Genomic DNA, 16,934 nt, shown 5'->3' with positions numbered 1-16,934 from the left:
TGCCAGAGGAGAGACCCCACTCTGCCCCCTGAAGCACAGCGCCCCCTAGTGCTGCCCTGAGGCATCGGGGCCAGTCCTGACTGCCTGGAGAAAGCCCCCACCCTGCTCCCTGTAGCACAATGCCCCTTAGTGCCTGTCTTGGGCATCGGGGCAGCCTTGAGTGCCTTGGGAGAGCGCCCATTAGTACTGGATCGCTAACTCTGCTCCCTGCAGCGCTCTCTGGATGTTTGGAAGCTCTCCTAGCCAAGCACTGAGTATGTGCAAGCCCTCTTAGCTTGAGACTGACCAGTTCCTGCCAAGCTAGCGCAGCTCTCTGCCAGGGGACCCCATTAGGGCACACGTAAACCCTCTGGCAAGAGTCACAGAGCGTCCTCCCAGGAAATTTCGCAGTGTCACCTTCAGCTCTTTGGCCAGGGCTACACTACACACTTACTGCATTGCTCAGGGGTGTGTGTGTGTGTGTGAAAAATCCACACACAGCCCCAGTGTAGGCAACTCTGTGTGGATGGGAGAGTGTCTCCCGCCGACGTAACTAGCGTCTCTCACAGAGGTGGAGTTATGGGGCGAGCTCTCTCCCGTCAGTTTAGAGGGTCTCCCCAGATGTGCTACAGAGGTGCAGTGGTGCTGATGTCAATTTCTAGCGCAGACCTGCCCCTAATCTCCTACCGTCTGTGATGGTCAGGATTCTTGGTTGGGATCTAAGTCCTGGCTCGTTGGCTGGGGAGCTGGCAGGGCTGGAACCAGGCTGTTTGCTCGCTGCTTTCAAAGACAAACAGAAAAAAAGCCCTGCCAGCAGCTTTCACTTTCCAGATTATTCACCGTGCTCGGCGTCGGCGGGAGTGAGGCCACGAGAGCAACCGAGAACCGAACACAGATGATTCTGTAAGCTCTTTGCAGAGTTGAGGCACCTACGGCTCCCGGGAGGGAAGCCGGTAAGTGGCCTTTCTTGGCTTTGGGTCTTGTTTTCGCAGCAGCTGGTTGTTTGAAGGCCAGAGAGGCACTGTAGCAGTTCCTGACTAGCAGCCATTTTAGGTGTCCTGAACGCCACACACCGATGAATAATGGCACAGAGCTGGGCTCTGCTATCAACGCTCCACACTGGCCATCGAGTTAGCTAGGGTGAGGCCACCCTTTGCAGGACCCCGGGCAGCATGTGGCCATGGGGGAGGCTCTCCAGTCTGATTGGGAAGGCTCGTTCTCTGGGAGAGGCACAAACCCTCAGTTCCCAGCACAGAAACACTCCTCCCCTATTTTGTATTTGTAATAGAAAATGAACCCCTTTCTCTAGACCAAGTGGTTCTCAACTGGGGTACACGTCCCCTGGGAGTCTCGCAGGGGTACATCAAGTCAGCTAGATATTTGCCTGGTTTTACAACAGGCTACATAAAAAGCACCAGCGAAGCCAGTGCAAACTGAAATTTCATACAGACAAGGACATGTTTATACTGCTCTCTACAGGGCCGTCCTTAGGATTTATGGGGCCCTAGGCAGTATTATTAAACTGGTGCCCCTATGCCGGATGGCAGCCCAAGCTCACAGCCTGGTGGGGGAGGAGGAGGAGGGACTTGACAGCAAAGGATAATGAGATGCCCAGCCTGCCTCATGGTGGCGGAGAGTCACAGTTCCCCGCAGAGACTTCCATGCACTCTCCCTCATGCAGAATGGACATGAAGAAAGTACCTAATTAAAAGCACTAAAATTTGGGAATAAAAAATGTCAGTCACAGGTTTTTTGATATGCCTTGAAGTTTGTCAGAGATTTATTTGCAAAAACTTCATAGTAAGGGTGAGTCAGCTGTCCTGCTGAATACAACATTACATATAATGCAATACATGATGCAGCTCTTCTCTGTTTTACATTTTCTTCATCAGTATTTCTAAATTGAATTTATATTTTAAATGTATTCAAATCTTAAGCCAGCATTCCAGATTACTACATATTTAACTCACTGAAACAAAGACATTCTTTTAAATTAATCAGAGAGGTTTGGTGTGTTCATAACAATGTTCATTGCTTTCAGAAAAAGGGAACAATAATTTACTTTGTGTGATCTCCATAACAAGAGACATGGTTATAAAATTTCACCAACTTTAAAAAAATATGTTTCCAAAGATTTTTAGGTATAACAAGGATTTTGTCTTACTAAGGTACTGATTTTGCTGGAGGGTTCTTTTAAAACTAGTTTGTTGGATAGTCAGAAGTAAAGAAAGGGAACTCTTTGTCCAGCTATCTGGAAGGGAAGGACTGTTGTCCCTTTAAGGACTCTCTTCAGTGGGGAGTGGGGGGAGAGGTGGTGAAGGGATGGACAGAAAGGACAGGAAGACTTGGAAGCACTTTTTTTTTTAACTATAGTAATTAAAATGTGTATTTTAGATAAGGGAGGTCTTTTGAAGGATTTATTTAAAAAACTATGTGTGAAGATCCACACATTTAAGGCTAAAGATGATTGTGCATCTAAAACTCTATGCAAGCATTTTTTAGAAATGTGATTTTATAATCTTCACCAGCTCACTAATGAAATATTTTTAAAGCAAATTTTAAACTAAGGTCCTGTAGACTGGCATGTTCTGTGTAAATATTACATTAATGCACAACTGTTTTTGTCAGTAAAGTCAGAAACTGACAATATAAAAATGTATTTGGGCATAAGCTTTCGTGGACATCTGATGAAATGGGTTCTAGTCCACAAAAGCTTATGCCCAAATAATTTATTAGTCTTTGAGGTGACACAAGGACTCGTCCTTGTTTTTGCTGATACAGACTAACAGGACTACCACTCTGAAACCTGTCAGTATATACCTTGGGGTTGGCAAATGCCTGTTAAATGGCTTTATTACCCCTTGAATGTCTCTTTAACAGTTTCAATGTTGTGCTAATAGGTCTGGCAGGCTGGAGGTTTTTTCACTTTTAACTACTAGATTCCCTCCCAAGGAAGACTCACCAGGCTAGAGCAGCCATCTGTGGGAGCCTGCAGGAAGGGTCAGAACAGGGATAGGAAAATAAGAGGGGTGGACACTAAGACCCAGTGGTGCCCCAAATTTTCAGGTGCCCTACGCAGCTGCCTATGTTGCCTATGCCTAAGGACAGCCCTGGCTCTCTAGAGTGTCCAGTGAAATGCAAGTGCAATATTTACATCCCAATCGATTTATTTTATAATTACATGGTAACAACGAGAAAGGAAACACTTTGTCAGTAACGCTGTGGCTGTGACACTTGTACTTTTGTGTCTGATTTTGTGAGCAAGTCGTTTTGAAATGAGGTGAACTTTGAGGGTACACAAGAGAAATCAGACTCCTGCAAGGAGAACAGTAGTAGTCTGGGAAGGGTGAGAGCTGCTGCTCTAGAGGGGTGGTGCTTCATTTCGGCTTCCCATGGGATGTCAGAGAGAACTGGATTCCTGCTAGGGAATTGCATTCAGTGTAATTTACACCCAGGGAAAGGGGTGTGAGCATCAGTGAGAAACCAGGTCTGCATTTGTTAAAGGTGTTTCCACAACACCCTGCCAAATACTTCTCACTCCCTTTGCTTTCCTGGCTATTAAATGACATAGACTCATAGACTCTAGGACTGGAAGGGACCTCGAGAGGTCATCGAGTCCAGTCCCCTGCCCTCATGGCAGGACTAAATACTGTCTAGACCATCCCTAATAGACATTTATCTAACCTACTCTTAAATATCTCCAGAGATGGAGATTCCACAACTTCCCTAGGCAATCTATTCCAGTGTTTAACCACCCTGACAGTTAGGAACTTTTTCCTAATGTCCAACCTAAATCTCCCTTGCTGCAGTTTAAGCCCATTGCTTCTTGTTCTATCATTGGAGGCTAAGGTGAACAAGTTTTCTCCCTCCTCCTGATGACACCCTTTTAGATACCTGAAAACTGCTATCACGTCCCCTCTCAGTCTTCTCTTTTCCAAACTAAACAAACCCAATTCCTTCAGCCTTCCTTCATAGGTCATGTTCTCAAGACCTTTAGTCATTCTTGTTGCTCTTCTCTGGACCCTCTCCAATTTCTCCACATCTGTCTTGAAATGCGGTGCCCAGAACTGGACACAATACTCCAGTTGAGGCCTAACCAGCACAGAGTAAAGCGGAAGAATGACTTCTCGTGTCTTGTTTACAACACACCTGTTAATGCATCCCAGAATCATGTTTGCTTTTTTTGCAACAGTATCATAGGAGATGAGAGATCGGAACGAGCCTGGCGTTACGCCTGAGCTCTACCGGGGTGAGCCAGAGGAGAATCGCGCCCTGCGCCTTCATTCCTGACCTTCAGATGATCCCCTGGGGCAGGACCCAGCCCTTCAGAGCCCGTCCTGCCTTCGCCATGACGAGAGTCAGCCTTGTTCGCTCACTTCACTGGACTGTGCTGTGGACTCTCTGCTGTAAGTATTCCAGCCCCGCTCGCCTGTATCTTACCTATTCCTCAGGACGCTGGTGATAACGACTTCAGTGCCCCAGATCCCTGCCACAACCCAGGGCCCCGCTCTGCTCAGTGCTGTCCATTCTGCGTGCTGTTTATTAGGTGTATCACGGTAACACACACGAATCCCAGTCCTGGCCCCAGGCCCAGTGGGGCACAGTGCTGTGCGTTATTACAGTAACTCCACACTGACCGGCCCCAGTTAACGAGGTGTCATCGTTACATCGCTGATCAATTAGGGAACAGGCTCGTTTAAAGTTGCACAATGCTCCCGCCTAACGTCGTTTGGCAGCTTCCTGCTTTGTCCCCTGCTTGCAGGAAGAGCAGCTGTTGGAGCTAGTGGTGGGGGCTTGGAGCCAGGGTGGCTCAGCAGCCCCCCCATCAGCTCCCCCAGGGTCCCCGTGCAGCCATCGCTCAGCAGGCTATTGCCTGCCTGCAGTTCAGGTGTCCCACCCCCCACTGCCATATGCTGCTCCTGCTCCCTGCCTGGGAGCTGCTCCCCGAGACTCCTGCTTGCTGTATGGGGCGGGGGAAAGAGGAGTGTTAATGTCAGGGTGTCCACCTGCTCCCGCCCCCTCCTTACCCCATCTCCACAGAGCAGGTGGGGATAGGACAGGGCTTGCTGGCAGCAAGTGCTGTCTCAACTTGCTGATCTACTTAAAAAGGTAATGTCCTTAGAGTGGGGTCTATGCTCATCTCTCTCTCTCTCTCTCTCACACACACACACACACACTTACACACATGGTGTGTGTCTCTGTCTCTCCCTCTCTCCCCCCCAGTGTGTGTCTTTTCTTCTCTCTCTCTCACATACAGTCTCTCTCTCTCTCACACACACACACACACACACACACGGTGTATGTCTCCTCTCTTTGTCTCTGTCTCTCTCTCTCTCTCTCTCACACACACACCCACACCCACACCCACGGTGTATGTCTCCTCTCTTTGTCTCTGTCTCTCTCTCTCATACACATACACACACACACACACACGGTGTATGTCTCCTCTCTTTGTCTCTGTCACTGTCTCTCTCTCTCTCTCTCTCACACACACACACACAGAGAAACATGGTGTGTGTGTGTGTGTGTCTCTCTCTCTCTCTCTCTCTCACACACACACACAGTGTGTGTCTGTCTCACACACACATGCATCACCCGGCACTTTGGATAGTGGAAGGAGTGGTGCGCTCCAGTGGGATAGCCTGGGTTCATCATCACGTTCATTTTCCACAGGGAATGTTTGCAGCCACTGCCATGCATCTGTTGTGTCTCCTCCCTCCATTTGCGCAACTTTGTAGAGTGTGAAGCTACATTAACAACGAGTTAACCCTTGAGGGCTCAGCCGAGTGCTAGTTCATCATTTAGCAGTAAGGCTCCCTGGGAAATACCCCACTCTCTTTCACCTTCTGACTCCACCACCTCAACCAAGCTTCACAATCATCTTGGCTGTGTACAATTGGGTGTTTAACACATATATATATACACACACACACAAACACACACCTCTCTACTCCAATATAACGCTGTTATCGGGAGCCAAAAAACCTTACTGCATTATAGGTGAAACCACGTTATCACGCTTTCTTTGATCCACCGGAGTGCGCAGCCTCTCCTCCCTGCCCCCCGAGAGCTGCTTTACCACGTTATATCCGAATTTGTGTTATATTGGGTCACGTTATATTGCAGTAGAGGTGTATATATATATATATATATACACACACACACATACACACATACACAGAGCTGAGGATGGTCTGCCCGAATTGTAACATCTCATGCTAATCTTTTAAAACTCGAGTTTGGTTTAAGTGTGAGGTTCAGTTTCACTTACAAAATGTATGTTAGCATTAACTACTCTAACTCTGGATCTTCTTGCTATCCAGCTAACCATCCAATCCCAGTTTAGATCTTGTCAAGCTCTTGGGCTCAATGACATCATGTGGCAGGGAGTTCCACAAGCTCACTGTTACCTGAAAAAGTATATCCTTTAATCAGTTTGGAACATACCACCTTTTCATTTCTTTTCTTCTCTGCTTATTTATTAGCCAAAAAATGGTTCCAAAAGCATTAGTGTAACTAGCTTTACACTCCCCAAAAGGCAAGGTTTGGTGGACATACAAGATCCGACCTTCGGAAAGCTGTAAAACTAGGATAGTGGCCAACTAGTAAAGTAGCAGTTTAACACTTCTTTGCTCCTTCCTTAGTATTCAAAGTATGTCGGCCCAACATACAGGCTGGGGGGCTCTCTCCTGGGGAGCAGAGACTCTGAAAAAGATTTGAGGGTCATGGTGGTGGTTGGAGGACGAAAGACTCTGATGTTGATCTTAGCTTTTCTTGAAGGCATTGCTGGAGAGGAGACAGCCATCACAGCTCAGTATGGGAAAGACGTCACCCTGACCTGCTTCTTCCCATCCAAATTCAAGATAAGTTTCCATCGACTGAGCATCACCTGGACAAAGGAAGGAGCCCAGGGCCAGGGTGTCCTGGTTCACAGATTCCATCTGAAGATGAATTGGCTGCAGGGACAGGAAGAGGCTTACAGGGGCCGAACACAGTTATATCCACAGGAATTCCCCCAGGGAAATGCATCCCTGAGACTCAGCGACGTTCGCCTCCAGGATGAGGGATCCTACCTCTGCAACATCACCTGTGAGCTGGGAAGCTGGTCCCAGAAGATTTCACTTATAGTGCTAAGTATGGTTCCTCTTCCTGTACCCCGGTCATAGCATCCACAACAATCACACCAGGCCCGGTGTACCATGCGATCACCCAGCAGGGCAGATGGGTGCCTCATTGCAAAGCCAGAGTGTATCCACCAAAAATGCCACACTTGTCTGGCCTTGACCTTGTCTGCTTTCTGTTCTACCTGTCACCTCCCAGGCAAGGGAAGGAAACCCCCCCCTGCAGAGCCGCACTTTCACACCCAGTACAACTTAAAGCACCATCTAGCCATATGATTTTCCATGCAGGTTTTGTGTGGTGGGGAGAAATGGTTAACACTCAGTGCAACTCCTGCATCCCAAAGAGATTGTTTCAGGCTCTCGGCAGATACTGGCAGCCATTGATTCATGGTCGGTCTGTCTCTGCTAGATTAAGGAGCCCATTAGTACCTGCTATTTTCTCCATGTAAAGGGCTTATACACAGTAATCATGCCACCTCTTTTTTGGATAAGTTTCACAACCAGAAAGGCTAGAGCGTGACATTTTCTTAGAATGAGATCTTAGATTCTGGAACTGATCAAGGCTGGCACCAGGGAAAGTCTAAGAGGCCATGAGCCAGTTCAGACCAACCCCCACAGATGTGTTCTGTGTACATAACTTCTACATTTCAGAAAAAACAGGTGAAAAAAATTGGGGGGAAAATTAGGATTTGATTGTAGGTACTTCTCACTCTTCCATTTCCATAGGATCCAGGCATTTCTCAAAGTTTAATGTACTTCTCCGCACAGTGCCCCTGTTTGGTAGGACAGGGCTGTTATTGCCATTGTACAAATGGGGAAACTGAGGCACAGGGCGATTTAGTGACTTGTCCAAGTTCATCCAGGGGTTTTGTGGTTGAGCAGGGAATTAAGTCAGGACTCTAGAGACCCAGGCTCGGGCCCTAACCCCCTCTCCTGTTTGGATGTTTGTTTCCCTTTCAGGTGACAGTGAAATGGAAAGGCCCCTCATCGTTCAGCCAGGGAAGGACGTCATCTTGAATTGCTCATTCCGGTCCGAGTTAAACCATCGGCCACTGAACATCACCTGGAAGAAGGAAGAAGAGGAGGGACCAGATCTCCTGGTTCACAGCTACTGCTCTGAGCTGGACCCACTGGAAAAACAGGATGAGGCTTACAGGGGCCGGACCCAGTTGTATCCAGAGAGATTCCATGAGGGAAATGCGTCGCTGAGACTCAAGAACATCCGGCTGGAGGATGACGGGGTCTACACCTGCCATGTCAAGCCCCAACTGGGCAGGTTTTCTGTGCGGATGAGAGTGGCCGTGGAGAAGGGTGAGGCTCCTCTTCCAGGGCACCGCACGAATCCCAGGGTCTGGGCAGCTGGGCCACCAGGAACTGTGCCACGCGGCAGAGAGTGGAGCTGTGTGCAGGGGAGCGGGGGGTCTGGGTGATAACCAGCAAGGCGGGAGGTGAAGTTTGGTGATGGCAAATGGGAAGGGGAGTGGGGTCTGTGGAAGGGAGGGTGTCCACCACACGCTTTCTTTAGGAAGCTGTGATCCACGCTACAGAAATGCCTGAGAGCTGCCGGCCTGGAGTTTGTGTGACATTTCTAAACCCCTCCCCACATGTCCCATTGGAATTTCCTGTCTCTCATGCTGTGTCCCGTTGGGTTTTATTTGCGTTTTCCAGATGCTGAGCTTGTCCAGAGCCCACCCACACTGTGCAGTCTGTGGTGGATTGATCTGGTCTTGTTACTGGGGATATTAGCATTTGCTCTGTTTCGAATGTATTATCCTTCCCTGTGGAAACTGCGGCTGAACAAAAAGGTGCCTAGAAGTGAGTCCCAGCAGACTGTGTCTGACCATAAAGACGACAAAGAGGAGAACAAACATCTGCTCGGGACACCCTCATCAGCCTCCATGAGGCTAGGAGTGGCCAATCCCACCCACAGTCCACCTGCGCATTCCTCCCTGGTACGGCTCCAAACATTTCGCTTCCCTTCTTTGTTTGCACGTGTGTCTGAGGTCTTTAGATTCGAGGGGAGGAGGCTGGATCACTAGGTCTTTCTCTTTGGATTTCACATGGCCGTGCTGCCCGTTTGAAATTATTCCTTTGTCAGGCAAACATGGGCCTCTGGAAAGGGAAAAGAAATCAGGATTGTAGCTTTGAAAACTCTCATGATTTCCCTCTCTCTTCCACATCTCAAAGCCTCTTGGTGCAGAGATTTAATATTTACTTTATTTAAGGGCTTGTTTACACATGAAAGTTAATCCAGAATAAGGTAAAGTGTGAATTTAAAGCAGAGTAACTATTCCAGAATAACTCCATGAGGGGATGTTCTTATTCCAGAACGAGTGCGCCTTTTTCTTTCGTCCAAAGTGGATTAAGGGCTTGCCTTGGGCAGGTCCACACTACGGGGTGGATCGATGCTGCGGCGATCCATCAGGATTGATTAATCAGGTCTAATGAAGACCTGCTAAAATCAACTGGTAGTCACTCTGCCCTCGACTCCGGTACTCCAGATGAGTGCAGGAGTCGATGGGAGAGTGGACCCCATGGTAAGTAGATCTAAGCAACATCAGTTTGAGTTACTTTACTAACATAACTCAAATTGTGAACTTAGATCGACTTTCCCCTGTTGTTTAGACCTGCCACTACGTAGGGAATGATTCTTGATTAACACCATGTGTGGATGCTCTGATTCCGAGAAAGAGTGCTTTATTTGGAGCTAGCTTAATCCACTTGCAAAGCATTCATGTAGGGAGTTAATCCAGACTAGCTGGTCTGCTTTAAATTCACATTCGCCTTTATTCTGGATTAACTGTCATATATAGCCAAGCTCACAGTTACTCTAAATTATGCCATCTGCAGCAGTCCCATAGGCACAGCTCCAGCGGCTGAGGTTCAGCTTGAGTCCCGAGCACTCTGACCTGACCTTTTCCAACCTCTTCCCAGAGCACTATGCAGATGTGAGTGGCATAGAGCCAGTTAGCCCAGCTTTACATGACCCTCGTACTAGAAGACAGCCCACTCCCCCCCATTGGCTACCTTTTTAGGGCAGATTTCCAACCAGAACAGCAGTTGAGGACCTGGCCCTGAAAGTTCTCAGCAACAGGTGCCCCAGCTCACAAAGAGGGGCAGAATTTTCCTACTGCACTTGCAAACTGCTCTGTAAACTGATTTTGCAAACTGTGTAACCAGCTCACAGACACTTGACTCAGAAAGTTTCTGCTCACACTTCCTGAAGCCAGACATATCAAACCTAATTTGTTTGGTAGATCCTATGGTGCTCTAAAGATCAAGCCAATTCTGAAGACAATTGCTCCCGCTGTTTGAAGGTTGTGAAGGTGTAACTTTGGTATGTCTTCTCCAAAATTGCCCTGGGTCCCCAAAACATCTGGGATGCACGCTCAGAAAGGATCCCCTGCAAATGCATCTCACACCTTCCTTGCAGAAAGGAGGCTGGACATATGCCTTTATGGTAATGTTGCCACTTCTCATGGGCCCTGGTGAGGGATCTTTGAAGATCTGATATCTATGGGGGTGTGGGAAAAAGAAGGACAAGTTGTCCTCGGTCCCCTTCCCACCAGGCTTTGTTCAATTTAACTGCAGCTTCTTGAAAATACGCTTTCAGCCTGTTGTGATTCTCCTGTGAGCTGATTGCATTATAAATGTTGCCTTTGAGAATACGTGATCAATATTTGGTCTGGGTTATTGTGTTTTCAGGGGCAGACTGCCAAAGACATGGAAGAACCAAAGGCTTCTCGTGGAGTTCAAATAGTACCTACATTGATTTCTATAATGCAGCGGTGGGCTTTGGAATACACTAGGTTAAATATCGCCATTATGGGAGAGCGAGGCTGTGGGAAATCATCCTTCATTAACGCCATGCGGGGACTATGTGATGAAGATGAAGGTGCTGTTCCAGTCGGCGAGGAAGAAACGATGATGGAACCAACAGCTTATCAGCATCCCAAACACCCAAGCGTGACTTTCTGGAGACTGCCAATAAGTGGGACAGAAGATTTTCAGCCAGAGGCATACCCTCAGCAGCTGAAATTTGTCCGCTATGACTTCTTCGTCATCATGGGTTTAGAGCAATTCACACCTACACATGTTGAGTTGGCCCAGGAGATCCAGAACACAGGGAAGATGTGTTACTTTGTGCGCTCCAAGGTGGATGCAGATTTGGATGCTGAAAGACATAGCCGGCCCACCACCTATGATGAGGAGGAAATACTGCATAACATCCGTAACCACTGCATCAGATACCTGGAAGAGGGAGGGAAGATCAATCCTGAGGTTTTCCTCCTCTCCGCGTTTAAGTTAGAGAAGTATGATTTTCCCTTCTTGCGAGAGAACATGGAGAAAGCACTCCCGGGTGACAAGAACAGGGCTTTGATACTGGCCCTGCCCAACACCTCTCCGCAAACCTTGCAGAAGAAAAAGGAAACCTTGCAGAAGCAGATCTGGAAAATAGCTCTTGTGTCTTCTCTTATCACGGTTATTCACATACCCGGTGTCTCCACCATTCTTGATATAACCATCCTGCTGATACTCATGAGATATTATTGCCAGGTCTTTGGCCTGGATGATGTCTCCTTCATGGCTCTCACGAGGCAGTTTGGCAAACCGGCGGAAGAGCTGAAGGCCATTACAAAGCCCCTGCTGGCCAAGGAAATTACTATTAACATGGTCTTGCAGCTCTTGTCCTCGGTTGGGTGCGGCATATTCATAGGAGCTGATTTGTCTCTGTGGCCTTTAGGGGTGCTAGGATTCATGCTGTCTGGAGGAGCTGCAGGCATAGGTCTCTTGGCAGCTGGTGGAATTTCATTGGCTACCACGTATATCCTGCTGAAAACCTTCCTCAATGGTGCTGCTGAAGATGCCCAAAGAATCCTACAGGAGCTAAGTCCACATGACAACAGGGAACGCTAACGAAGCTAACGAGACGACGCAAACGAGGAAGGATTTCCAGGACCGGCATCTAAATGTTCAGGGCACATGCTTCACGAGTACCATGTGCTTATTCTGCTGTTCTTGTCCCTGTTCTGGTCCTTCCTTTTGAAGCTCTCCTGGTGTAAACCTCCAGCGTGTAACTCCCCCAGCTTCCACTTGACACTGGGACTGGGCTGAGGTTGTCACACCAGAGGGGCTTAGATTGGAAGAACCAGCATCATAAACCCGGGTCAACAGATGAATAGTGAAATGTAGGTGTGTGGGAAAGAGGCTGGTTCACAGTCTGAGTCCTTTCATGTATTCCCAGCCCAGGCACCCTTCTACTTCCCTTCCTACCGTTCTTTCTTTCTTATATTGTTTCTTTTCCTGTGATCTATTTATGGTACACCAACACTTATTAAAGATCCCAGCTGGGATCAAGGCCCCATCATGCCATGCACTGCCCAGACACAGCCAGAGACAGGTCCTACCCCTAAGAGTTTACAAAGGGACAAAAGGTGGGAGGGGAAATGGAGACACAGAGCAAGACCCCAAGCAGGCCAGAAACACACCCTGCATCTCCTGACTCCAAGGGTAGTGGGCTAAAAAACCACATCCCTCACTTCCTCTCTCAGTCTTCCAGCTCCACCTCCTTGTTCTCCAGCAGCAGGCCATGCTGCCTGGGACAGCACATTCCTGGGGAGCTGGGCTGCACAGGTCCTGCCATCTCAGCTCAGTGGCAGCACTACAGGACAAGAGAAATCTGGGCCTGTCAGCTGAGCCATCTGTGTGGTCTGCCATGGGGGCTACTGCTGCTTTCCCTGCAGCCCTAGAGATGCATTTTCACAGTGGGGGCAGAGCCGGGGCCTGCAAATTTCTGCTCCCTTGTGTTGTTTGCCTCTGTCCCAAGTCCCCTCTCATGTCCCCCACCCCCACCCCCGGACTCAGGGGTGCTATTTCAGATTTTGGTGGTGGAGGGTGTGTGTGTGTGTGTGTGTGTGTGTGTGTGTGTGTGTGTGTGAACTTTACTCATGATTCCAAGGGCTACTTTCTGCTGTATCAATAGTCCACAGTCACCTAAAAATTAGCCCCAAAGTAGCTCAATCTATTTTTTTTTATTAACACCTTTAAAAAGAATCACTATCTAGAGTGTAATTCAATGATGGAAGTTAGCAGCATACGGATCCATAACAAACATTTTGGCAGCCAAATCTTACAAATTGTTCAGATTGGTTTGGGTTTATGTGCACGTGTAAGGGGACTGTTATCCCCTTACTAACACTCAGTGGGGTGTTTTGGTCGCTAGCTCCCAGTACGAAAAGGGGAAGGGTCCAGGGGAAATCAGGGGCCTGAGACTGACAGTCCCCAGGGGGAACGGGGAAAGGCCAAGGCTCCAGAACAGCCTGATGGACGGGGCGGGCAGGCTAATCAGGGAGTCAGGAGGCCAGGGGGGTCCTGTCCACCTAGTGAGTTGGAGTTGCCTGCATCAGAGAGAGTCAGGCCGAGCTAAGGAGAGAGCAGGGGCCCGAGCTGAGCTGGGGAGCAGAGCCGGGCCAGATCCAGAGGGGCCAGAAAAACAGCCCAGAGAGAACAGACCTGCCCCGGGGGAGAAGTGCAGCCCCAAAGCCAGAGCACAGCTCATAGAGAGCAGATCCTGTGCCGGGAGCAGAGCTGCAGCAGCCAGAGCCAGAGGGGCCAGAGAAGTAGCTCAGGGGGCTGGAGGCAGAGCAACAGTAGCCGTGCTGAGGCAGTGTGGAGCTGGGGCTGGAGCAGTCCGGAGCTGGGTGCAGTGAGCAGCTGGGGAGAGCAAGGGGGACCCTGGGCAGTGGGCCCAGCACAGGGAGACGCCTCAGCCAAGAGGCCCCGCAGGCCGGACTTGCAGGGGGATCGTAACCCCGACAGGGTGGGGGCAACGCTGGGAAGAAGGGTCCTGCCACCTAGAGCCTGAGAGTGTGTGGCCACTGCCAGAGCAAGTATCCGACCCACAGCATCCCTGCAGCACAGCCAGGGCCTGAGAAGGAGCCTGGGACCTACAAGGAACAGACTGTGAAGTGTCTGGATATTCCAGAAAAACTGTGATGGTCCCTGCCACAGAGCAGATTTATGTATTTCCTTGAACCTTTCCCATTTCTCCTTATTCCTTTTAAAATTAATTGTTAATGAAATAAACTGTATTGCTTTAAATTGTATGAAATGATCAGTGGGTCAGGGAAGTGCCCAATGCAGAGAGAGCACCCTGGAGTGGGGACACCCTAGCCCCTGCCCTAAGTGACCACAGCAGGGTTGGGGGTCGAGCCCCCCAGGAATTATAGAACTAAACTAATGTTGTATGTAAAGTAAATAAGGGTTTTTAAATGTTTAAGAAGCTTCATTTAAAATTAAATTAAAATGCAGAGCCCCCTGGACGGGTGGCCAGGACCTGGGCAGTGTGAGTGCCACTGAAAATCAGCTTGCGTGCCGCCTTCAGCACATGTGCCATAGGTTGCCAACCTCTGCGGTATACCCATGGGCTAAGGCAGTCCACTATGGAGTAAGGGCCTATCCATTTTCATTCCAGTGAGTGATCCCTTTTCCTCATTTTAAGGTTCATCACTTGGTCCTCTGTTTCCCACAGGGCTGCTTTGTGGGCTTTTGTTATTGAATTTTGTTGTTCATGTGTTCGATGATCTGGTTAACCGGACACTGGAGGGTGGTTTTATTTTCTCATAACCATTTGAGCCATTGAAAATAATCATGCTGGGTTATATTAGAGCTCTCTTCTTCACCTCATTACCAGGTAACTAGGATGAATCACTAGGGTCATTGGATGTCCAAACAGAATTTGAAAGGGTTGAATTTTTGTCCTTAGTCTATTACTGCTGCGGATGGCAGCTGAAATCAGATGGAGTTTATCTGGCCAGTCTTTTCCTGTGTGATTTACTACCTTCCAGAGCACTTCCTTAATAGTGCGTTCATGCCTCTCCTTGGCCTGAGGACTGAGGCCGGTCTGGTGTATGGAGCTTTTGTTTAATTCCCAAGGCTTGTATCAGTGTGGTAAAGATTTTCACTACAAAGGCTCCCCTATTGTCAGAATCTGTTATTTCAGGGGTTCTATAGCTACACCCTACCTCATGAAAGAACTTTTTAGCTACTACCCTGGTGCTGTTATTTTTAGTAGGAAACGCCTCCACCCATCCGGGAAAGGAATCGATTATCACCAATAAATACCGGAATCCTTCCTTCATCCTTGGCAATTTATCAATAACATCAATTTGAACCCTGTGCCACAGCCCAAGCCTTCGTTGGTGCATCATGGGTTTCCAGGGCGGAGGACAAGCCTTGTCCTGAGCGCACCACACACAATTTTTCACCCACGTTTTAACATCATCTTTCATACGTTCCCATTCTGCTACTTGCTTTAGGCTTCTTAAAGTCCCTTCCACTTCTTCATGCATAAACTGATGGGCTACATTAAACAACTCCTGTCTTTCCATTTTCCCTGGAACTCAGTTAGGATGGTCTGGAGCACTATCTATTGCTCAGATGTGTCAGCACAGACGTTCCTTTTCTGACTTCTGGTTACAACTCCTATGTGGTGCTGTCAGCTATTGTATCTACCCGGTTATTCCAGGTGGTCTCTATACCCGGTCCTTTACTGTGGGTCTCTACATGTCGCACCTTTAACTGTTTAGGGGTCTTTGTTACCCATATTTCCAGTCCTCTGAATATGGAATATCTTTTACATCTACTACTTTCCACCCATTCCTATACCAATCAGGTTGACAGGTTTGGTCACAGAGACCCCCTTGGGACGGTCACCTGACATGCTGAAGTTACCTCTGAGCCCGTTTTGATCCACTCAGCTCAGGGGCTTCTCAGTTAACAGGGACTTCCACAGCACCCTGTGTTCAGCCTTTCTGGGAAATTTACGATTTGTACAGTTCTAGCTTCTCCTGAGCTTTACTCTCACTCATTTTCCTTACTTTTCGGTCACTATTTCCCTTACTCGAAATAAACAAACAGAAGTTCACAAACCAGTAACCACTTTGTCTGTTCTCCAGCCAGCACACTCAAAACTCACTTAAAATCAATACCAGTGTCTCCAAGCAATCAGCCGTGCACAGACCCTGCTCGACTACGCCACTGTGATGGGTTTGGTCACAGAGACCCCCCTTGGGACTGTCACCTGACATGCTGAGGTTACCTCTGAACCCGTTTTCCTGCCAGCTTGGGACTCCAGAACCCTGCCTTGTTGAGCCCAACATGCTAGCCTGCTGCAACTGGCAGGGCTGCCCGGGGGGGGAGGGGACAAGTGGGGCAATTTGCCCTGGGCCCAGCAGGGGCCCCCATGAGAGTTTTTTGGGGCTCCTGGAGTGGGGTCCTTCACTCGCTCTGGGGGCCCCAGAAAACTCTCGCGGGGCCCAGGCCCCGGGGCTTCTTCCACTCCTGGTCTTTGCCGGCAGGGGGTCCTTCCACTCTGGAACTCGCTGCCGAAGTGCCCCGAAGACCTGGCTGCACTTCGGCGGTGGGTTCTGCTTCAGAGGTAATTCTGTGGCTGGGGGACCTGCCGCGGGTCTTCGGGGCACTTTGGTGGCGGGTCCCAGAATGGAAGGACCCCCTGCCACCGAATTACCGTCGAAGCAGGGACCCCCCACCGCGGAAGACCCCAGGCCCCTGGAATCCTCTGGGTGGCCCTGGCAACTGGACCAGATCACCCTACTTGCACCACTGGGTGGTACTTTCAAAAAGAACTTGGTGTCCCAAAAAGCAAAGAGGAAGACTGCACAGAATACAGTTGTGTTCAAAGTTGTTAGTGATGCCAACTTCCCACTGCTTCTCCTGGAAAAGCAACAGGTAATCGGGATGTACTCATTGCAAGTCTGACAGCAAACTCTTCACAGCTCAGGAATTAAGCAGGTGGTAGCTGCATCACCTGCT

General features: G+C 48.9%; 1 protein-coding gene across 3 annotated transcripts; it reads left to right on the top strand.

Annotated features, from left to right (window-relative positions):
* The first annotated feature begins 466 nt into the window (after window positions 1–466).
* On the top strand, window positions 467–15,024 carry LOC127038012 (interferon-inducible GTPase 5-like). 3 transcript variants are annotated; one of them, XM_050930334.1, is made up of 6 exons: window positions 468–882; window positions 4,180–4,385; window positions 6,760–7,113; window positions 8,061–8,411; window positions 8,769–9,052; window positions 10,806–15,024. In XM_050930334.1, exons 2-6 carry the CDS (start codon window positions 4,277–4,279, stop codon window positions 12,015–12,017), a joined length of 2,310 nt encoding a protein of 769 aa, XP_050786291.1. In that variant the 5' UTR covers window positions 468–882; window positions 4,180–4,276; the 3' UTR covers window positions 12,018–15,024. The 3 variants fall into 3 exon arrangements, with proteins under 3 accessions (XP_050786292.1, XP_050786291.1, XP_050786290.1); XM_050930333.1 differs by having other exon boundaries at window positions 468–932; XM_050930335.1 differs by lacking the exon at window positions 6,760–7,113 and having other exon boundaries at window positions 467–932.
* Window positions 15,025–16,934: the final 1,910 nt, after the last annotated feature.

The sequence above is a fragment of the Gopherus flavomarginatus genome, chromosome 20, assembly GCF_025201925.1.
Source record: "Gopherus flavomarginatus isolate rGopFla2 chromosome 20, rGopFla2.mat.asm, whole genome shotgun sequence".
Classification (NCBI taxonomy): Eukaryota; Metazoa; Chordata; order Testudines; family Testudinidae; genus Gopherus; species Gopherus flavomarginatus.
This window is presented reverse-complemented; position numbering and strand designations above follow the sequence as displayed.